The sequence below is a fragment of the Mauremys reevesii genome, linkage group 4 (genome assembly GCF_016161935.1).
Source record: "Mauremys reevesii isolate NIE-2019 linkage group 4, ASM1616193v1, whole genome shotgun sequence".
Classification (NCBI taxonomy): Eukaryota; Metazoa; Chordata; order Testudines; family Geoemydidae; genus Mauremys; species Mauremys reevesii.
In genome coordinates this window covers 123,760,164-123,783,555 of record NC_052626.1, presented here as the reverse complement: position 1 = coordinate 123,783,555, position 23,392 = coordinate 123,760,164, and the positions used below count along the sequence as shown (strand labels likewise).

Below are 23,392 nucleotides of genomic sequence, written 5' to 3'. Positions count from 1 at the left end.
AATAGCATACAGGTTAATTTAAATTTTAGAGTATAGTATCAGAATAAGAATCCACTGTAACTGCATTGATTGAATTTATGAATATGGTGCATCAGATGCTTTTCAATTTTAGATGTGATGCATCAGGTTTCAGTGTGAAAACTGCTATTTTATGGTGTATGTATAATGAGAAACAATAAGTATATTGCCACAGTTAAGGCAAGTGGGAAGAGAAAATTACATGTTACTCTTGAAACCTTGACTTTTATATTTTCTGACTCTGTGACTCTATGCAACCTTACCATCACATTTTTAATCAATTATTGTTTAGCTGTAACTTTACTTAGAGGGATTCCATTGGGCCACTCACTTAATTAAAGTTAAGCATGTACTTATGCAGGTGCAGTACCAGGACCTAATTTCTTATACTTTGTGTTTAGTTTTGAAAGAAAGAGATCAGCATTTGAAGCGTCTAAGATCTTGTGGTTTTCCTAGCGGGGGTTGTAAGCATATTGAACCAATGACTGTACAGCTGACTAGCCCTACATGCCTGTGCAGTATATGCCTGTTGTCTTAAAGTTTTCACTGTATATGTTTAATATGCAGTTTTTTAAATTATACTATTTTTGCTAAAACAAAATCAAGAAAAGACACTGCTCCTCCACGAAGATTATGTCCCCACCAAGTTTCAAACTCTGGCCATTTTTGCTGTAGTTATGGTCAAAAGTGTGGTTTGTTTTTCCCTTTTCTACGGTAGAGAAACAGTAATTTTATTTATATTTCATAAGGGATTTGGCTCAAACTTTTAAAAGATTCGCCTTTTAAGGGAACCAAGCAAATGTGAATGTTTTGGAAAGCTATGAGCACTAGAAAACAGACCGTTACAGGGGAAATTGTTCTGAAATCCCTTTCCTCACACATCTGCCAAGTGCACAGGATTACTGAGTTTGAGCACTGAGCTGTGGATTTAGGCATACATGACAAGAGACTGCTTTGCTACTTGAATCTCTGTACTAAAGAGAAAAATGCACAAGAACCCAACATAATTTAAAGGCAAAAAGAAAAGGTTAGTAAGTCTAAGGTGCAAGGAATGTGACTGTTGAATTTAAATGTATACAAGTGTCATTTCAGCTCATTCTAATCTAACATTTTCATATAAATGAATGCAGTGAGATGTGTAAATGGAATGAATACAGCAGTACTGTACAGAACTAAAGATAATTAGTAGGGCTGTCTAGCACTTAAAAAATAAATCGCATTGTTAATAATAGAATACCATTTATTTAAATATTTTTGGATATTTTCTACATTTTCAAATATATTGATTTCAATTAAAATACAGAATACAAAGTGTACAGTGTTTACTTTATATTTATTTCCGATTACAAATATTTGTACTGAAAAAAAAATAGTATTTTTCAATTTACCTAACATAAGTACTGTAGTGCAATATCCATCATGAAAATTGAACTCAGATGTAGAATTGTTTAAAAACAAACAAACCCTGCATTAAAAATAAAAAAAGTCTACTCAGTCCTACTTCTTGTTCAACCAATAGATCAGACAAACAAGTTTGTTTACATTTGCAGGAGATAATGCTGCCCGCTTCTTCTTTACGTCACCTGAAAGTGAGAACAGTCGTTCTCATGACACTGTTGTAGCCAGTGTCACAAGATATTTATGTGCCACATGCGCTGAAGATTCATATGTCCCTTCATGCTTCAACCACCATTCCAGGGGACATTCATTCATACTGATGGCGGGTTCTGCTCAATAATGGTTCAAAGGAGTGTGGACCAACATATGTTCGTTTTCATTATCTGATTCAGATACCGCCAGCAGAAGGTTGATTCTCTTTTTTTGGTAGTTCAGGTTCTGTAGTTTCCACATCAGCGTGTTGCTCTTTTAAGACTTCTGAAAGCATGTGCCACACCTCGTACCTCTCAGATTTTGGAAGGCACTTCAGATTCTTAAATCTTGGTTCGAGTGCTGTAGCTATCTTTAGAAATCTCACTTGTTTGTCTTAGCGATTGGCTGAACGAGAAGTAGGACTGAGTGGACTTGTAGGCTCTGAAGTTTTACATTGTTTAATTTTGGAGTGCAGTTATGTAACAACAACAACTATCTACATTTGAAAGTTGCACTTTCACAACAAAGACTGCACTACAGTATGTGTATGAGATGAACTGAAAAATACTATTTATTTTATCATTTTTACAGTAAAAATAATCAAAAATATACACCGATTTCAATTACAACACAATACAATATATATGAAAATGTAGAAAAACATGAAAATATTTATTAAATTTCAATTGGTATTCATTGTTTAACAATGTGTTTAATGGTAATTAATTTGAGTTAACTGATTAATCAACAGCGCTAATAATTAACTGAATTACAGTTAAGCACTATTTCCAGTTATAGGAAATGCATCTTTCTAATTTAAAAAGGTACAGCCAGTATTTCCCCTTCCTCTTTTGTACTGTATTTTGTAAAACATGTGCAGCAAAAGGAAATCCATGTCAACTAATTAGGGTTGTTTACAAATTTTGCACTGTAATTTTATAAATGTGTATGTAAGGTTGTGAAATCTTCCTCTATAATTAGAGTTCTCCTACAAGAAGTTTTCACAAGATAATTGGGTAGAAAAGCTGTCAGAACATGTATAAAAAGAAAAGAGGGACTTGAAAATTGCAAATGTAATGTTTTTTAAACCAAAATGGGTTTTGAAAACATTAAATAGGACCATTCTTGAAAAAAACAAAAATGTTTTAGACCTAATTTCTTATCTTTATTTTGTGTATCTCAGTCATTATACCACAGTAAAGGTTGTTTTTGTTTTGTTTTTTTAATTCATACATACTGTAGCAAACTTTAATTTCCCTGTTATTTTGAATGTCAAACAGTAAAAGACAAAATTACTTTATTTTGGAGGATATCTCCAGCTAGAAAGATCCTTTAGGGAACTTTTGTTTTACTTATATACACATCCTGCCAATAAGTGTGGTAGTAGTCTATGAAACATACCAAACCGATTCAAAAATGAAAATAAATGGGGAAAAAATATGTATTTTACAAAAATGGTTTAGGATATAGTTGGAGAGACTTATTGAAAAATAAAAAGGCAATAGAACAATTGTAATATAATTGTTAAATATTTGTAACCTGCATTTTAACAGATTAAACCTAACATTTCATTTTTTCCCCCTTCTAATCGTTAAGAGGAAGGTGGAGAGAACACTAAGAAAGTCAATATTTACTTACTTGTAATCTACCTCTTCACTGCTCAGCAATTTTATAAATGACAATATTCTAATGGGGTCCTCAAAAGACAACATGCAATGCTAAGAACATTGTTGGTCCCAGTGATTATGCTGGTGCACAGATATACTGTCTAAATGCAGGTTTTTAACTAGAATCATAGAATCTCAGGGTTGGAAGGGACCTCAGGAGGTCATCTAGTCCAACCCCCTGCTCAAAGCAGGACCAAACCCAACTAAATCATCCCAGCCAGGGCTTTGTCAAGCCTGACCTTAAAAACCTCTAAGGAAGGAGATTCCACCACCTCCCTAGGTAACCCATTCCAGTTCTTCACCACCCTCCTAGTGAAAAAGTTTTTCCTAATATCCAACCTAAACCTCCCCCTCTGCAACTTGAGACCATTACTCCTTGTTCTGTCATCTTCTACCACTGAGAACAGTCTAGATCCATCCTCTTTGGAACCCCCTTTCAGGTAGTTGAAAGCAGCTATCAAATCCCCGCTCATTCTTCTCTTCTGCAGGCTAAACAATCCCAGTTCCCTCAGCCTCTCCTCATAAGTCATGTGTTCCAGCCCCCTAATCATTTTTGTTGTCCTCCGCTGGACTCTCTCCAATTTATCCACATCCTTCTTGTAGTGTGGGGCCCAAAACTGGACACACTACTCCAGATGAGGCCTCACCAGTGCTGAATAGAGGGGAATGATCACTTCCCTCGATCTGCTGGAAATGCCCCTACTTATACAACCCAAAATGCCATTAGCCTTCTTGGCAACAAGGGCACACTGTTGACTCATATTCAGCTTTTCGTCCACCATAACCCCTAGGTCCTTTTCTGCAGAACTGCTGCCCAGCCATTCGGTCCCTAGTCTGTAGCAGTGCATGGGATTCTTCCGTCCTAAGTGCAGGACTCTGCACTTGTCCTTGTTGAACCTCATCATATTTCTTTTGGCTCAATCCTCTAATTTGTCTAGGTCCCTCTGTATCCTATCCCTACCCTCCAGCGTATCAACCACTCCTCCCAGTTTAGTGTCATCTGCAAACTTGCTAAGGGTGCAGTCCACACCATCCTCCAGATCATTAATGAAGATATTGAATAAAACCGGCCCCAGCACCGACCCTTGGGGCACCCCACTTGATACCGGCTGCCAACTAGACATGGAACCATTGATCACTACCCGTTGAGCCCGACCATCTAGCCAGTTTTCTATCCACCTTACCGTCCATTCATCCAGCCCAGACTTCTTTAACTTGCTGGCAAGAATACTGTGGGAGACTGTCTCAAAAGCTTTGCTAAAGTCCAGAAATAGCACATCCACTGCTTTCCCCTCATCCACAGAGCCGGTTATCTCATCATAGAAGGCAATTAGGTTAGTCAGGCATGACTTGCCCTTGGTGAATCCATGCTGACTGTTCCTGATCACTTTCCCCTCCTTTAAGTGGTTCAGAATTGATTCCTTGAGGACCTGTTCCATGATTTTTCCAGGGACTGAGGTGAGACTGACTGGCCTGTAGTTCCCTGGATCTTCCTTCTTCCCTTTTTTAAAGATGGGCACTACATTAGCCTTTTTCCAGTCATCCGGGACCTTCCCCGATCGCCATGATTTTTCAAAGATAATGGCCAATGGCTCTGCAATCTCATCGGCCAACTCCTTTAGCACCCTCAGATGCAGCGCATCCGGCCCCATGGACTTGTGCTCGTCCAGCTTTTCTAAATAGTCCCGAACTACTTCTTTCCCCACAGAGAGCTGGTCACCTCCTCCCCATACCGTGCTGCAGAGTGCAGCTGTCTGGGAGCTGACCTTGTCTGTGAAGACAGAGGCAAAAAAAGCATTGAGTACACTAGCTTTCTCCACATTCTCTGTCACTAGGTTCCCTCCCTCATTCAGCAAGGGGCCCACACTTTCCTTGACTTTCTTCTTGTTGCTAACATATCTGAAGAAACCCTTCTTGTTACTCCTAACATCTCCGGCTAGCTGCAACTCCAAGCATGATTTGGCCTTCCTAATTTCACTCCTGCATGCCTGAGCAATACTTTTATACTCCTCCCTGGTTATTTGTCCAATCTTCCACTTCTTGTAAGCTGTTTTTCTGTGTTTAAGACGAGCAAGGATTTCACTGTTGAGCCAAGCTGGTCGCCTGCCATATTTACTTTTCTTCCTACACATCGGGATGGTTTGTTCCTGCAACCTCAATAAGGTTTCTTTAAAATACAGCCAGCTTCCCTCGACTCCTTTCCCCGTCATGTTATTCTCCCAGGGGACCTTGCCCATCAGTTCCCTGAGGGAGTCGAAGCCTGCTTTTCTGAAGTCCAGGGTCTCTGTTCTACTGCTCTCCTTTCTTCCTTGTGTCAGGATCCTGAACTCGACCATCTCATGGTCACTGCCTCCCAGGTTCCCATCCACTATTGCTTCCTCTACTATTTCTTCCCTGTTTGTGAGCAACAGGTCAAGAAGAGCTTTTCCCCTAGTTGGTTCCTCCAGCACTTGCACCAGGAAATTGTCCCCTACACTTTCCAGAAACTTCCTGGATTGCCTGTGCACCGCTGTATTGCTCTCCCAGCAGATATCGGGGTGATTAAAGTCACCCATGAGAACCAGGGCCTGTGATCTAGCAACTTCTGTTAGTTGCTGGAAGAAAGCCTCGTCCACCTCATCCCCCTGGTCCGGTGGTCTGTAGCAGACTCCCACCACGACATCACCCGTGTTGTTCATACTTCTAAATTTAATCCAGAGACTCTCAGGTTTTTCTGCAGTTTCATACTGGAGCTCTGAGCAGTCATACTGCTCTCTTACATACAACGCAACTCCCCCACCTTTTCTGCCCTGCCTGTCCTTCCTGAACAGTTTATATCCATCCATGACAGTACTCCAATCATGTGAGTTATCCCACCGAGTCTCTGTTATTCCAATTACATCATAATTCCTGGTTAGATAAAAAAAAACACAATTGTGAGCTAATAGTGGACTATGTTTTAATACAAGTTCTATTGTGAACTGAACTTTAATTCTGTTTGATCATTTTCTTTGGGAGAAAATTAAGCATTTTGGGGTTACCATCTCATTTCAACTTGTGCTAACAAAATTATTATGGTTGGACAGCAGGCATACATGAGGCACACAGAAGAATTAAGCTATTGGCACAAAATAGTTCCATTCAAGGAGCTTTGTTCTTACAGGTCTCTGTACCAATCTGGGGTTTGTAGGGCTTACTTTGCCTTCCTCAGTTCCTCACCAGCAGGTAGAAACTGAAGAAAAACTTCAGTTAGACACTACTTTCCAGTACACCTTTGCTCAGTTTAGTATATTCTACAACCCTAGGTCTTGTACCAGCTGAAGATATTCCTGGTATTGTATGAGGCTGATGCACAGTAGATTTGTTTGAATCCAGCCTGGATATGAAGGCTGGTTTATGGAACCTCGAGCAAAATGAGATACACTTTTACTCTTTATGCTGCATCTGAATTTGCTGATCTCAGACAGTTCTTCAGAAACTTCAGAGTATACCAGGGTTGGGGGAAAGTCTGTTCTAAGCAGGTGTTAGCTTCTGCAAAGAGTCAGATCCCAAGCATTTGCTTTCTTCCCCAGATACTTCATCTATATTTTAACGCCTCTTTAAATGAAGCATTTCTGCCCAAATTTCCATGTATTCCTAGTTTTGCGTGCACATACACACTTTACAGACAACAAAGCCAAGTACTTTTAGATTTAGAACTTTATTTCTGAGAGGCAGTGTAGCTGGAATTGTGTGTCATGTTGGAATTTTAGGTTCAACTCAGCTCATGAGGGGTATGAGGCCTCACTTAATATTAATTCTGTGCCTTTCACAACCTTTATCAATCTGTCTCACTTTTTGTGGTGACTGTCTCATGGTCTCTTAGTACCCAGAAAAGTACACCTTGTAAAAGGTGTAACAATGATGGAAAGCAGCGCAGGAGGAAGACAACAATGATCATCTTTTCTGCCTCTGCCCTGTCAGGAGGTTTGACTGTGTGTGGCATGCTACAGAAAGATGCATGCACAGTACTAATAGAACCCTGACAGACCTCTAGGAAGCTCTACTGGGGAAAAAACAGATGGGAAGTAGCAACTGTTGACAACTTCTAACTCAGACAAACTAGAAGAGATATTCCTTGTGACAGCAAAAGGCACTTTCCTGACCTCAGCACAATCCTCTGCCAAACTTCAAGTTCCTTTCTGCATACCATGTAGCTGTTAGGATTCTTCAAGAAACAGAATAGTTTTTATAATGTGAAGTGTTAGACAACAAATATAGGGGCTGCTGCCATTTAATGAACTCAAATCCTATAACTGGTCCCGGGGTACTCCACTCGTATCACATTTTCAACTTGTAGCACTTCCCTCTATGCTTAGGGCATACTTCCTGATCTTAATGCCAATTTTCTATCCAGTACAACATCTTATCTCCTTCTCTGTAACTCTTCCATGTCCAATGAGCTCTGATGTGGAAAGTTGTCAAATGCTTTTTAAAGATACGTACGTTTACTAAATCTACCTCATGGCTTACAGTTATACCACCTTCAGAAGATCCCAGCAGGTCAGATGATCTATGCCAGAGGTAGTCTATTTTTAACTCAAGGTCCAAATTTCTCGGTCAAGGTCCAGATTCCAGAGAAAATAATAATTTCTGGTATTGTGGAGTCCACGACTGACTGCAATATTGTGGATGTAGTCTCATCACAACATATAGAAAGTGCCCATCAACTCCTTGTTCTTTGATGCTTCTCTGTATACAGTCTACCATGGTATTGAGAGGCCATTTCTAATTTGGTATCAACTATCACCCTCAAGTCTCTTAGAGCATCACAGCTTTCTACTGCCCTTCCTATGTATTGTCTGGGGGATTACTTTCTCTCAGACATATATAGATGCGTTCTTCCAGACTGAATCTCCTTTTATTTCCTGCCCTTATTTCTAACCTCAGTAGATCCGTTTATATCTTTCTTCACCAGTTTATGTGTCTCCACATTTTATTTCATTATTCTGTTTACTTCCTCTTTCACAGCTACTGTAACATATTAATTAATGATGTAACAACAGATCGCTGGGGTATTTTGTAGCCTACCTTCTCCAACTCATCACACTCCCATTTACAGCTGAATAGCCCATTTTCAATTTATGTAACCCTTGAATATGAGTTCTGTATTTGAATAAAAATATCAAGTCATATTTCTAGTGAATGCAGTACACAGATTCAGTTATACTGCCATTTCCCTTTGGGAACTAATTTTGTAATTTGACAAATAAAAGCATCAAATTTACTCTAACACTTCAGCTATACTTCTCATATTCAGCTTTTTAATTTCCAATTAAATCCAAAATAGCCACTGACTTTGTTGGCTGTTAACATGTCAGGTAACAAAAAGTAATTCTTTACTACTGAAGACGCAACAAAAATAATCTTTGTTACTGTAGAATAGAAGTGACAAGTCATCCAAGGGGAAGCAGCCAATGAGAGCTATCAACATCTATTTGGAATGTAGAGGTTCCTATATGTGCAAGTCTCAGGAAGTAGGCAGAATAAGTCTTACAATGCAAAGACTGGTAAAGAGAAAGCTTCAGAGACAAGCTAATATTTAGCACTGCTTATTGTCTTCTTTCCTAATATTCATTCTCAGGTTTTTGTGGCAGTTTGTTGTAAGCCTATTAGCCTTATGACAGTGGGAATGTTAAAAGTATGAGTTCATTATACAAATGCTGATCTGATACCTGTAATATTAAGCACATAATATAGTTGTGTGACCTTTATGATGTATTATAAATATTGATTTATCAGAAAATACTGATAATTTTTCATTTTAACAGTGAGGTTCCTGTAGAATTAGATTTTGAAACATGGCATCTGTAAAATTAGAGAAGTTTTGGTGCATTGATCCCAGTGAAAGGGATCTTAGAATTTGTATAGGGAAATGAGAATATTTACATGGCTACTTCTTTGACTGCACCTGGAAATCAGATAGTTTGAGATGTAAATATAACTTGCACCTTCAACATTTAAGCCCATGCTTAGGCCTTTATAAAAATCAGACTCTTTGTGCTGGTCTCTGCAGGGTGCCCATTGTCCTCAATGCTCACTGATTTCAATGGGAGCTGAAGGTGCTCCGCTGTCCCAGGGTGGAGCCCTTATCGTGTTCTGAAAGAACACGGACCTAACATTATGGGCATAAGTCTTATGTGGATAAGTCCAGGAACTGGGACCAAATTTTCATTTGTTACAACATGAATCTTAAAAGACGCCAATGAGGTTGCTAAAGTTGCTCTGGATTTATGTGATTGAGATTAGAGTCTGACCCTTGATTTTTATGGAATACCGACTATACACTGAATACTGGTTATCTTGACGTTTCATATGGCTCTATCAGAAATCTATTCAATGAGCTAACCAATTAGACTTATCAGGTAAGATCAATGAATATTAAATATCTCCTTAAGGGGCTATTTCAGCCAAAAGGCCCAGAACTTGATTATTTTTAGTTTGATAAAATTTTGCAATACCCAGAAACCTGTTGACTGACCATTTAATGAATAATGTGTGTACCTTGTACATACCTTAAAGCTGGAAACCACCACAAATTAATAGAATATCTAAAATTTCTAGAAATGTTCAAAAATTATGATTCTTGTTCAACACAGAGGGCATCCTTCAATAGGCTGCTTAACCTCATTTGAAATATACTTGGCAGATGGACTTCATACATATGTAGATATTTCCAATAATATAAATATTGTATTTTGGAGGACACTTTAGAGCCAATAAGATTACACAACAGCCATTGATTAGGGACTTGATCTTGCATCAGCCCTAATAGCCTAGTCTTCTAGATGAAATCCTGCCACACTAGCGCCCCCATTGAGTCAATGGAAGTTTTGTAATTGATTTTAATAAGGCCAAAATTTCACTTCCAGAGTCAAACTTCTCACAGGCACTTGGGATCTGTTAACACAGACCCCAATGCACGGTCAGGGCTTCAGATTGTAAGCAAAAATGTCAATTTATATTAATTTTCCACATCAAAATCTCACCACATTCTATTAAAAGTTAAGTAAATCTTATTATTTAAGATCAGCGCTCAGGGGCTAAACATGCACATCTTGCAAAAATCAACTGCTGTGCAAATGCTGTGGTTGATTTTTCCCAGACACACAGGAATGACTGCATAACTGAAATCACGTTGCCATCTATCTGAATACACATTATTTTGTGTTTAATTCACATCAGAAGCTGTTAGCAATTATTTCAGACAGCAGCAGTTTTTCTTCTGATAACAAGAGGCTCAAAAATTCTTTAGTGTTATTTTTGTATGCAGTGGCTCCAATATATAGTAGTCATCACAGGTTATAAAAGTGTGTGAATATACGTATCCATACATACATACCCACCTTTTACTAATTTAAGAATCTTAGTACAGGACATACATTGAACAGAAAACTGACTTCACTGTTTACAGTTTTACTTTCAACTGAGTTACTTACATTCCAAAGCGCAATGTTCCAGAGACGTACGTCTGCCAGTGTGCACAATAAAACATGAATGTCCCAGCAAAACAACAAAAGAACATCCAGTCAGGGTTCGTCCCCAGCTGCACAGCAATACAAGTTCCCAAAACCACAAAGACTGCAGAAGAAATCAGACAAAAATAAACAAGCATGTACAAAGAAATCTTTACAAAACCATACAGGAGACAGAATTCTAGCAAAGGACCCACTGTGAGATTACAGTAAATTGCTACATTATATAGTAAAGACTTTTAACAAAGATTATAGGTCACATAATAAACAAAAACAGTTCAATTAATGCAAATGTTTCATTGCTTTATTATTGCTGTTCATTGAGGGTGCTCAGCATCTCACAGGGTGACTGCTGAGATGCTGTTGATTATACATTACTGTGAACTACAATACCTCTGCATAATCTCATCACAACAGATTGCAGACCATCAGCTAAGAGAGTTTGCAGAGGGTACCCATTGTAGAGGGCATCCATTCCTACTGAAGTCAATGGGAGCTGAGAGGGGGCACAGCACTTTAAAAGAGATTCTCAGCAATTTATGGGATCAGGCTTTTAATTTGGAATTTCCTTGTTTTTGTTTACTTTTGTTCAAGTTTGCCATTTTCTTTCACTGTGTCTTTCATTAAAAGAAATTACCAAGTTTTCTCATGTGAGAATCACAAAAAAGGCAACTATTACTCCTGGGGGAATTCTTCGCTACTGCGCATGTGCAGAATTTATGTCCCCTGCAGATTTCTTTGCTTCCCTGCAGAAAAATGATTTTTACAGGGAAGCAAAGGGAAGCCACAAGAGCGGTCATGCAACCCTCTCCAGCAGTATGTTCTGGGTGCCCAGGGAAGTCCACAGAGAGGTAAATCACTGTGGGACAGAGGACGGAACTGGGGAAGACCCTGCTAGTGGCTCCTACCCTGCGCTAGGCTCAACTGCTAGTCCCGGCTAGGCTGGGGAGGACCTCTTCCCCTGCATGGCATCTGAGGCCAGGTCAGACCCAACCCCAGATTTCTCCCCCAGCTGCAGGAATCTCTGAGAACTCCCACACACACTCCTCAGCTGCCAAGGGAGGGATCCCTGTACAGGGAGCTGTTCCGCCATCTGCCCAACCCCCATGCATCCAGATCCCCTCATACCCAGACCCTCCCACCAAGCCTCACCCCCCCTACACTCCGAATCACTCCAATGAGCCCCACTCCCCATGCACCTGGAGCACCCCAATAAACCACCCGCATCTGGATCCTCACCCCTCTAAACCCCAACCAACTGCAGATGGATCTCCACTCCCCTACACTGGCCTCCCCCAATGAGCCACAGGCATCTTGACACCCCCGGCAGAGTCCCATTACCGTTGCACCCAGAACCCTCCCCACAAGCCACTGTGCATCCAGATCCCCTCTGCACCCAGATCACTCACTGACCCACCCACACCCAGATTGCCCCACACAGAACCCTCTCAACCAACACCTGAATCCCCCCCACACACACACTAAGCCCCTCCACATTTGGATCCTACCTTGCTGAGCCTGCCTGTCCACACCTGGTGTACCTGGCATGGAGGGCCAGGGCTCTGGGGTGTTCCTGGGGCAGACCCGGTCCTTGCGCTGTGTCAGGATTGGGTACAACCTCACCACTGAATCTGTGTCTGGGGAGGGGTGGCGGGGGAGAGGAGGGAGGGAGAGCTGCACAGTGATCTCCCACCTCTGTACAGCCAGTGGCCTGTGATGCCCAATGCCATGCTGGAGCCTCCACATTTATTTGACAAATAAAATTTACATCATTTTAAAATATTGTGCACAGAATTTTTGGCACGGAATGCCCTCAGGAGTAAACTATGCATTCTATACATCTAAAATTACAAAATCATAATAGAGTGATCATCCATCAACATTTAAATGTTAGAGAGTCTTATAAACTGTGATCTAAGTACCCAAACAAAAACAAACAAACAATCTCTTTCATTGAAGACAGGTTTAAAGTTACCTCTGCTTTCAACAGAGCAGAGTCAGGGATGAATTTGGACTCCCAGTGTCATAGTTTAGGCCCAAAATCTGACTTTAAAATTGTTTTAATAAAGTAAATCTAGAACTAAATTAGAAGCGTTCTTTGTACTCTAAACGTAAGCTAGGTAAAGTTACTAAATTAGGCTCAAATTTAGCAAGCCACAAGTGTAGACCCCATAACGTCAACAGAACCACTCACATGCTTAGAGCTTTACAGATTCTTATATACCTTGCTGAATCAGGGCCTAAATTCCCTCAGTGTCAGTGTAACACTAAACTAGTCAGATTTAGGTTCTGCTTAAAAAAAGTAAATTACAACCAAAAGAAGATTTGTTTGGCAATACAACAATAGCATCAAATTGCTCATCTCTTCAATAGTATGCCTGACAAAAGGTTTTTCTTTCTATATTCTAGTTTATATTTTGGAGATTTTCCTAATTATAAATAGATTTATTTAACCATTATCTTCCAGTTACAAGTGACAATACCTGTGGACAGTGAATCACAACCATGGTCAAAAAGTTCTCCCAGAGGAGTACTACTATTGGTTCTTCTTGCTTGTTTTCCATCTATAGCGTCCAAAGACTGGTAAATGAAAAGGCCACATGCACAAGCAAGATATGCCCACGGAGGTGCCTAAGGGAGGGGAGGGGGGTGGAAAAAGTGAATGTCAGTAAAAGATTAACAACAAAGATTTGAAACTCCTTAAACAGATCTTTATTCTCCTACCAAAGTATTTTTAATGTGCAGTACCTGCAAATATTAATGAATACATTTTTGATAGTTGATCCTTGGGGCAGGGGGGAAAATGGTGAGATGCAAGAAACAGAAAATTCCACGTTAAAAAAAGCTACACTAAGAAAGTGCAGTATTTATACAAATCTAAGGCTGAAGAAAAAACTGCACAGTACCAGTCTACATTTGAAAAATAATAACTGTAGAGTAACACATTTGTAAAATGGGGCACAATTAAGGTCGTCTCTAGATACACTGCTACCTCGATATAACGTCACCCAATATAACACAAATTTGGATAAACCAGTGCGGGGCGGGGGAGGGGGGGGAGGAACTGCACACACTGGTGGATCAAAGCAAGTTCAATATAACACGGTTTCACCTATAAAGTGGTAAGATTTTTTGGCTCCCAAGGACAGCGTTGTATCAAGGTACAGGTGTACATTTATGGTTCCTGGGTGGCCTTCTGCAGATCTGAGCACCTAATTCTCAGCATTTAAACATCAGAATTATTTAAAGTAGGTTGCGGATGGTATGCATTCTTTGAAAATCCTTCGCTCAGCACAAGACGCTCGTGTGCTCCAGATGTCCAGGCTCAGAGAGCTTCACATAGTGAAGTTTTGAAAAAATCTCAGTGGCTAGAGAACTATGTTCTCATTCCTACAGCTCTTCCAGTTTCTAAGTAACACTGCTTTCTCCCAATCTGTGGTCATTAAAAACACCATGAACATTCCTCTTTAATAATCCAGATGTGGCTGTGAGGTACATTATTCAGTATTAAAATCCCTGTTTTACAGATGACAAAACAGGTACCAAGTCTTAGCTAGATCAAGGATTCAAATCCAAATCCTTTAGTTCAGTGGTTAAAGTCTAAGTCGCTATTAGCGCCATCAACGGAAATCCTTCAACCTATCTTTGTCTCAGTTTTCACATCTGTAAAGTGGGGCCAGTAATACTTTGCACTTTTTCATCTGTAGATCTCAAAGTGCTTTACAAAAAGGGGTATGAGAGATGCATAAGTAGTTCCATTTTCCATGAGTAGTTTATGGAAGCACAGTGAAGCTGACAGTCACACTAAACAGATGTGTAACAAATGAAACAAGACTCTTCCAGAGCCATGTCTCATTTGCTATACACCATGAAATACATATACTTGCTATGCCACTAGGGCTCCGCCTACCCCTCCCCCCAAAAAATTTGGATTAAAGAGGTGTGAACTGCAGAACACACTGGTATGCTGGTTTCAGAGTAGCAGCCGTGTTAGTCTGTAGCCGCAAAAAAAACAGGAGTACTTGTGGCACCTTAAAGACTAAGGTGCCTTTAAAGACTTTAAGGTGCCACAAGTACTTCTGTTTTTTTTACTGGTATGCTGCACTCCAACTCCCTCATGTGGACACTGCTGCTGCAAGCTAAAAGGTATCAAGTTCATGTTAACAGTCTTCTTTCAAACAGGGCTAAGCTAACTAAAAGGTACCTAGTTCAGGTTCATGCCCACAGGGTCTACCCGGGAGAGTTACAGCATAGCACACTAGTGTGAGCTTCAGTTCACACCTCTGTAGTCTGAACTCTGGGGCCATGTAGACAAGCCATAAGTTAGCTATGCATGCATCCACAGGATAGCCTTTGCTCTGAATGTTAGTACATATGAAATAAGGCCCCAATCCTGCAATACGCTTCACAGTGGTAGGATCATGACCTACATGTCAAGCTCAAAACTAACCCCAGGTTAGTTGCAATACCAGTTATGCAAATAATAAATAATAATGTTTTGTACTAGAGTTCCCCCACCCCTCTCCTGAGGTTCTCAGAATTCTTTGCAAAGGTAGGCATATAGATATAGCCCAATTTTACACACTATAGCAAATCACATGGATCCAATACTTTGAGAAGCATTACAGTTTACTGGGTGAAACTTCATTTTACTCCTAGTGCACACATACTACAGTAGTTTGTCTTTATATTACTTCACTGTCATGCAGTTTTCTCCTACAATCTTAGAGTACAAACCTATACATTTACACTGTTTTCAATTTCAACTTATAATTTGTTTTTTTAATACAAGTTCCTCTCTCTAAGATATGCGTTTTCATCATTTTTGTCATGCACTACACATAACAGGACAGTTTTCCCCATTGGAGACAGTCATCCCGTTGAACGCTAATTTGTTATTGTAGAATATCGCTAGCTGTTTGCTACTAAACTAAATATACTTTAGAACTGTAGTAACTTTATATTGTTTGATTACAGTAAGATTTTCAAACACATCTAAGTGACTTTAGAACTTAAGTCACATTGACTTGCAGTAGATACTCATACTGTGGTGAGAACAGTCAAAGGTTACTTGATCCAAGTATTGTATGTTATTTGAATTTCACATAAGAATGTAAGGTTTTTTTTAAAAAACACCTAACATTATTTCTAAACGGAAAAGTACAAACTGAAAATTGAGATTTTTCCTAAATAGACCCATGTGTGTTTTTCTATATCCAGTTAAAATAATTAGCATTAAAAGGTATTTAGAGTAAAATTTATTACCAAAGCACACTTAGGACAGAGGTGTTGAAAGTTATTTTAATTGTAAACCCCTTTCTGCCAGCTTGTACTTTTCACTATCATTATTCAGTATTACATATGTTGTCTAAGAATGTTTTAGTGTGTATTTTCAAAGAAGTGACTTTCATTAACTTCACCTTGAATGGTCCCTTAGAATACACGCTAACTACTTATGCTAAAAACTGTCAGAGCTAAAAAACAAGATCTGAGACCCTGAATACCTTTCCCAGACCTAAGGAAGAACTCTGTAGCACAAAAGCTTCTCTCTCTCTCACCCACCAATAGAAGTTGGTCCAATGAAAGATACTACCCCACCCACCTTGTCTCTTTCATGAACTTTGTTATACACAGTATACTCCTGAGGCCATTCTGCACCAAAAAATTAAAAATTCTGCACACAATATTTTAAAATTGTGCAAGTTTTGTCAATAAATAAATGCAGAAGCACCAGCATAGCAGTGGGGTGCATAGGCCACTGGCTGCACGAAGGTGGAAGATCACCCTGCAACGCCCCCGCACACCAGGACACAGATTCAGCAGTGAGGCTGCACCTGACCCTGACACAGCACAAGGCCTGGGCCTGCCCCAGAAACACCCTGGAGCCCTGCCCCTCTGCACCAGGTGTGGGGCAGGTAGGCTCAACCAGGAAGGATCCAAGTGTGGAGGGGCTCAGTGTTGGGGGGAATCCAGATGTGGGGTGAGAGGATTCTGTGTGGAACAGTCTGGGTGCAGGCAGCTCAGTGGGGGAGTCTAGGTGTGGGGGGATCTGAATGCACAGGGGCTCATGGGAGGGGGGTCCCAGGTGCAGCAGCAATGGGACTATGCAGAGGCTTCCAGGTGAAGGTGGTTGCAGCTCAGCAGAGGAGTCTGGGTGCTGGGGGGGGTCTCATCAGGGGGGTCTGGGTGCAGCTCATGGGAGGGAGTGTCAGTGGCATGGGAGTCTGGCTGTGTGGGCTCAGGGTGGTGCAGGGGGTGGGGCATCAGGGTGGGGGGTTTGAGTGCAGGGCGCTCAGTTGGGGGTGGTCTGGGTGCAGGGGTGGGGGTCTGGAGGCAGGGGCTCCAGATGCAGGGGCTGAGGTTCAAGTATGGAGGGCAAGGGGGGTTCTGGATGTACCAGATGGAGGCTTAGCAGGGGTGTCTGGGTATGGGAGGTCCAGATGCATGGGGGTTGGGTGGATGGGGGAGCAGCTCCCCATACAGTGCTCCTTCCCCCCACCCCAGCTGAGGAGCGATGGGGACAGGAAGCAGGGGAAGATGCTGAGCTCCCTGCAGCTGGGGGAGGTTTCTGGAGGTGGGTCTAACATTTCCCCTGCAAGGAGTGGCTAGGGCTGAGGAAGTCCCATCCTCTCCTGCCTCCAGCCCAGCCAGACTAGCAGCTAACCCTGGCTCAAGGTAGGAGCCACTGGCTGGAGTGTCCTCTGCCCCGCAGTGATTTACCTTTCCACCAGCTGCTCTGGACGCCTGAAATGATGTACCTGTATTGCTAAGGAGTACTCTGGGACTGCTCTTGGCAGCATCCCTTTGCATCCCTGTCAAAGTCATTTTTCTGCAGGGAATCAGAGAAATCTGTGTGGGGACATGAATTCTGCACACGTGCTGTGGTGCAGAATTCCCCTAGGAGTAAGTATTATATTGTACTACAACAGATTGCAGTTAATAGTGTAGAACAAGTTTTATAATGTGTTGTATTATTTGAGAAGGAGTATGTGATCATGTAACTAGACTGCTGAAATACATAAGGGAAATAAAGTTAAAGCAGCATTCACCACCTTAACACAAAAACACTAGACTTCTTTCCAAAGAGTATGCCTCCACTGGTGATAATAGCAAGAAGGGCTGCAGGCAGATGCCAGAACTTTAAGCATTTGTCTTCTTAGACCAACCCGTTCTAAGCATGTAACAACGGCACTCCATACATTGCTAACACCAGTGGAGCTGCTCTACTGTTAGGGCATGGCTACACTTGCAGATGTAGAGCGCTTTGAGTTAAACCAGCCTTTGTAGAGCGCAGTAGGGAAAGCGCTGTAGTCTGTCCACACTGACAGCACACTGGTGTGGCCACATTAGCAGCTCTTGCAACGGCCACAGAGAGCAATGCATTGTGGTAGCTATCCCAGCATGCAAGTGGCTGCAATGTGCTTTTCAAATGCTGGGGGGGGAGGGGGGGGGTTTGAAGTGTGACAGGGAGTGTGTTGTGTGCATGTGTGGGGAGAGAGAGTGGGTTTTTGCAGGGCTAAGAGCATGTCAGCATGCTGTCCTGTAAGTTCAGACAGTAGCAGACCTCTCCCCACCCCTCTCTCGCGCGCACACACACAGCATTCCACAGTAATGGTTGCTTTGTCTCAGAGCAGATAAGTAGCTAGCTGTCAAACGGAGCTTTCAAAAGCCATATCCAAAACAATGACAAGAGTGGCCACTTGACTTAAGGGGATTATGGGATGTTTCCGGAGGCTGATCAGAGCACAGTAAGGCAACACCTCCTTCACACTGATGCTGGGGTGCTCCAGCAAACATTATTCCACTCGCTGAAGTGGAGTACCAGCAGCGCTCTAGCCGCGGAGTCAGAGTGCTCTACGTGCCTTGCCAGTGTGGACGGGTAGTGAGCTACCCAACCTATTTTCAGGTGGATATTAAAAGGCCTATTCTGGTATACATGGGTATGCAGAAAGACACCATGGCATTCCTCACTGAGGAAGTAAAGTTTGCTTAATGAAAAAAGGATTGTCAGGCAAGCTTGGCTGAAAATGCTGGAAAGAACTTTGAGTGAGGTAAGCTTAAGGATAACTTGTTAGTTAAGTTTAGGCTCCAGAATGCATGTCCTGATTACCTATAAATCAAGCATTGTTCCCATCTCTCACACTGGCTTGTTTTTAATTGAATCTATTATAAAATAAATTTATATTTTATAATTGAACTCAAGTGCTGTGCATAACACAGGAGCGGTAGTCTATGGTAAAAAACTGTGGTATACTGGGTGATCAGGGCTGGATACCACAGGGCAACACTTCAATGGGAGTCAGGGGCTGCAGTGCATCTATAGTCAATCTGCAAGGCAAAGCCAGGGCTGGTGTAGCCCATGGGAGAGTGCTTGAGTGGCTGACAGGCTGGCTGTGTTAGGGAGCTATCACCCAGCTGGCACAGGCAAGACTTCCTCATGCTGGAGGCAGGTAGTAACGAGGTGACTCACAGCCCTGGGTGCACCAAGAAGCATCAGACCTACCTATCAATTCAGTTTGAATTACAACACAACAAGAAACTCTAGTCTACACAGAGCTTCAGGTGACCACCATCCAATCACAAGTAATAAAAAACAGGTGGTAACTAGACATGCAATGCCAAGACAGGATAGCTCCAGCTTCCTTTTCTTAAGGCTTCCATAGGAACTCAGCAGCTTCTTGTGACGATGCAAACCAAATTCTTCTGTCTGCAGCAGCCTCCACACAATTGCTCCTAGAACAGATTGAGCTCCCTTCCCATTCTATTGTGACATTACATATTCCTTGACTGAATGTTTCACATAGTGTTTGGGCAGGGCCAGACAGACAACACAACATTAGTGCATGTTGGCCCTTGACATCACTTCCACTTGCCCCAGTGTAACTAGCGAGCAGCAGAACCCAGCTGTTTTCTTCAGGAAGTGCCAACATGGAAATCCACTTATAAGCATTTGTGTGTAGTTAACATACCGTAAGTAGGAAGACCTCTTTAAAGAAAAAGAAAAAAAACCCCACATATCATGTGTGTGCACAGAACAGCTCAAAATAAGAAATGTGGATCACTCAGTGCAACACAACCTCTTCTCCAAACACAAGAACATAGCCAAAATAATGTTGGCTCCATGCTACTCACACTAAATATGAAGTTTGTCATAGTTAAAAGCCCATATCTTACCTGCTCTGCAGCTGTTGGACAGTAATACACTAATATTACTGTTGTACATATGTTTATTAACAGTCCAGTAATGGTGATCAGATTTGGGGCAATCCAGGCTGGAATTCTTCCAACTAGCCATTCCCAGTAACCTTGCATTAGTGGCTCAAGCAAGGACTGTCCAGCACTCTGATATTTGTGTTCTTCTAACCGCTTTAGCTGGTGCTTTGACAATGGCGGTGTAGGCAACTGAACCAACTTGCGTAACACACACACTGTAGCAGGAACATGACCACAATCCATAGGGGATTCTAAGCGTGACTCTCCACATCGCTTCCTTGAGGATCGATGCCCACTCATGGATTGGTTAGCCTTGGAATTTTTATTTGGCAGGTTATAGTTGTGAAGTCTTAAGATTCTGATCTACCTGGAACAAAGGAATACAGACATATTTAAGAGGAAGAAAATGTGAATAACTTAGTAGCATTCAACCTCTAAGCGTAACACAATTATAAGTCTGAAATTTGACAGCCCGGGCCAGTTGCAAACCAAATGTGTCCTAAGACAGTGTTCAGAGGCATTTGCAGAGAGGAATTTTTGAGGGGAATGGAAGTGTCATCTCAGTTCAGCTACTACTGAACATGTGAGCACATAAAAAAATTATAGCCACAAGTAGCACTAGCTTTCACCCCTTGTTGCCTCTCTCAGCAAATATACTGCTGCCCTTGGCCTTGTTTCTAGCTCCAGTGGAAATATACACCACTGATATGCATCAGAAACCAAAGATTATCACAAACCCAACCATCTTCCGATCCAAGTGCAAGTCCCACTTCTTCAAAATTGCCTTCTCTAATATAGAGCTTAGCATGTCTGGGTCTGTGGATGAGGAGAAAGCAGTGGATGTGTTATTCCTTGACTTTAGCAAAGCTTTTGATACGGTCTCCCACAGTATTCTTGCCAGCAAGTTAAAGAAGTATGGGCTGGATGAATGGACTATAAGGTGGATAGAAAGCTGGCTAGATTATCAGGCTCAACGAGTAGTGATCAATGGCTCCATGTCTAGTTGGCAGCCGGTTTCAAGCGGAGTGCCCCAAGGGTCGGTCCTGGGGCCGGTTTTGTTCAATATCTTCATTAATGACCTGGAGGATGGAGTGGACTGCACTCTCAGCAAGTTTGTAGATGACACTAAACTGAGAGGAGTGGTAGATACACTGGAGGGCAGGGACAGGATACAGAGGGACCTAGACAAATTAGAGGATTGGGCCAAAAGAAACCTGATGAGGTTCAACAAGGACTAGTGCAGAGTCCCACACTTAGGATGGAAGAATCCCATTCACCGTTACAGACTAGGGACAGAATGGCTAGGAAGCAGTTCTGCAGAAAAGGACCTAGGGGTCACAGTGGACGAGAAGCTGGATATGAGTCAACAGTGTGCCCTTGTTGCCAAGAAGGCTAACGGCATTTTGGGCTGTATAAGTAGGGGCACTGCCAGCAGATCGAGGGATGTGATCATTCCCCTCCATTTGACATTGGTGAGGCCTCATCTGGAGTATTGTGTCCAGTTTGGGCCTCACTCTACAAAGAGGAGGTGGAAAAATTGGAAAGGGTCCAGCGGAGGGCAACAAACATGATTAGGGGGCTGGAGCACATGACTTATGAGGAGAGGCTGAGGGAACTGGGATTGTTTAGTCTGCAGAAGAGAAGAATGAGGTGGGATTTGATAGCTGCTTTCAAGTACCTGAAAGGGGGTTCCAAAGAGGATGGATCTAGACTGTTCTCTGTAGTACCAGATGACAGAACAAGGCGTAATGGCCTCAAGTTGCAGTAGGGGAGGTTTAGGTTGGATATTAGGAAAAACTTTTTCACCTGGCTGAGATGATTTAGTTGGGAATTGATCCTGCTTTGAACAGGGGGTTGTACTAGATGACCTCCTGAGGTCCCTTCCAACGCTGATATTTTATGTACATTTAAAAATAAAATAAAACCCTACCCAAACACTATGTTGTACACTCAGCTCTCCTCCTGCGAGGAGGAGTATGGTGTCAAGTCACAGCATTAAACAAATTCAGCTAGGAGGAGGGGAGTATAATTACATGGAATGGAATAGAATAGAATTAAGTTTGCCACAAGTCATTGTACACTTCCAATATTTCATTTAAGCCTCCAAATATGGTTCCAGCTTTTCCAGTTGCAGTAGAAAATGGAATGCAATTTAAAGCAGAATGGTCTCTTCTGACAGCGCCTACCTGTGTTAATTCTACAGCCTAAAGATCACACAAGCATCAACAATGTTCACAAAAGCTCATGCTCCAATACATCTGTTAGTCTATAAGGTGCCACAGGACTCTTTGTTACTGTTCATTAGTTCACTGCTGCTTATTAAGAACATAAGAACATAAGAATGGCCGTACCGGGTCAGACCAAAGGTCCATCTAGCCCAGTATCTGTCTACCAACAGTGGCCAATGCCAGGTGCCCCAGAGGGAGTGAACCTAACAGGCAATGATCAAGTGATCTCTCTCCTGCCATCCATATCCATCCTCTGACGAACAGAGGCTAGGGACACCATTCTTACCCATCCTGGCTAATAGCCATTAATGGACTTAGCCACCATGAATTTATCCAGTCCCCTTTTAAACATTGTTATAGTCCTAGCCTTCACAACCTCCTCAGGTAAGGAGATCCACAAGTTGACTGTGCACTGCGTGAAGAAGAACTTCCTTTTATTTGTTTTAAACCTGCTGCCTATTAATTTCATTTGGTGACCCCTAGTTCTTGTATTATGGGAATAAGTAAATAACTTTTCCTTATCCACTTTCCTCGACATCACTCATGATTTTATATACCTCTATCATATCCCCCCTTAGTCTCCTCTTTTCCAAGCTGAAGAGTCCTAGCTTCTTTAATCTTTCCTCATATGGGACCCTCTCCAAACCCCTAATCAGTTGCCCTTTTCTAGTGCTAGAATATCTTTTTTAAGGTGAGGAGACCACATCTGTACACAGTATTCTAGGAGAAACCTCCAGCTAGCATATTTGTGGATTACATTTGGAGAGACAATTTGCAACAATGCAAATTGTTGACTAGAATATCAAATACCTAGGAGTCCGGAAGAAAGGTGGTTGCATTTTGGGGGGGGAGGGGAGAAACAGAAGGATTACATAGCAAGACATTTAAATACAACCGACTTTCTAAACTACCACAAACCCCTAGATCGCTGAGTAACTCATAGAGCTTGTAGGACTTTCAGCTACATTTGCTTTCCAGTGAAACCGATTTTCTGAGAAACCAGAGGGAATTTTGCAGGGTTTCCTGCCCGTGGCTGCTGGTCCCAGCGATGTTTTAGAGAAGCCCAAGCCCAAGCCCCGCTCGGTGGGTGGGGGTGGATGAGTCGGGACAGCAAATCGCCCCGCACAAAGGGAAGCTCCAGAACTCGCTCCGCCGGAAGCTACAAAACACCCCACTCCCGGCA

General features: G+C 41.9%; 1 protein-coding gene across 5 annotated transcripts in view; it reads right to left on the bottom strand.

Moving 5' to 3' along the window:
- CEPT1 (choline/ethanolamine phosphotransferase 1) overlaps positions 1–23,392 on the bottom strand; it is a 48,315-nt gene that overhangs the window by 24,596 nt on the left and 327 nt on the right. For 2 of the 5 annotated variants that reach the window (XM_039535535.1, XM_039535534.1), the window contains exons 2-4: positions 19,943–20,348; positions 13,252–13,399; positions 10,733–10,874 (exon numbers count right to left, since the gene is read on the bottom strand). In XM_039535535.1, the coding sequence (XP_039391469.1) occupies positions 10,733–10,874; positions 13,252–13,399; positions 19,943–20,281 (629 nt within the window). In that variant the 5' untranslated portion in view covers positions 20,282–20,348. Of the gene's footprint in view, positions 1–10,732; positions 10,875–13,251; positions 13,400–19,942; positions 20,349–23,127; positions 23,248–23,392 lie in introns of those variants that run through there. The other 3 variants (XM_039535538.1, XM_039535536.1, XM_039535537.1) reach the window with 2 other exon arrangements.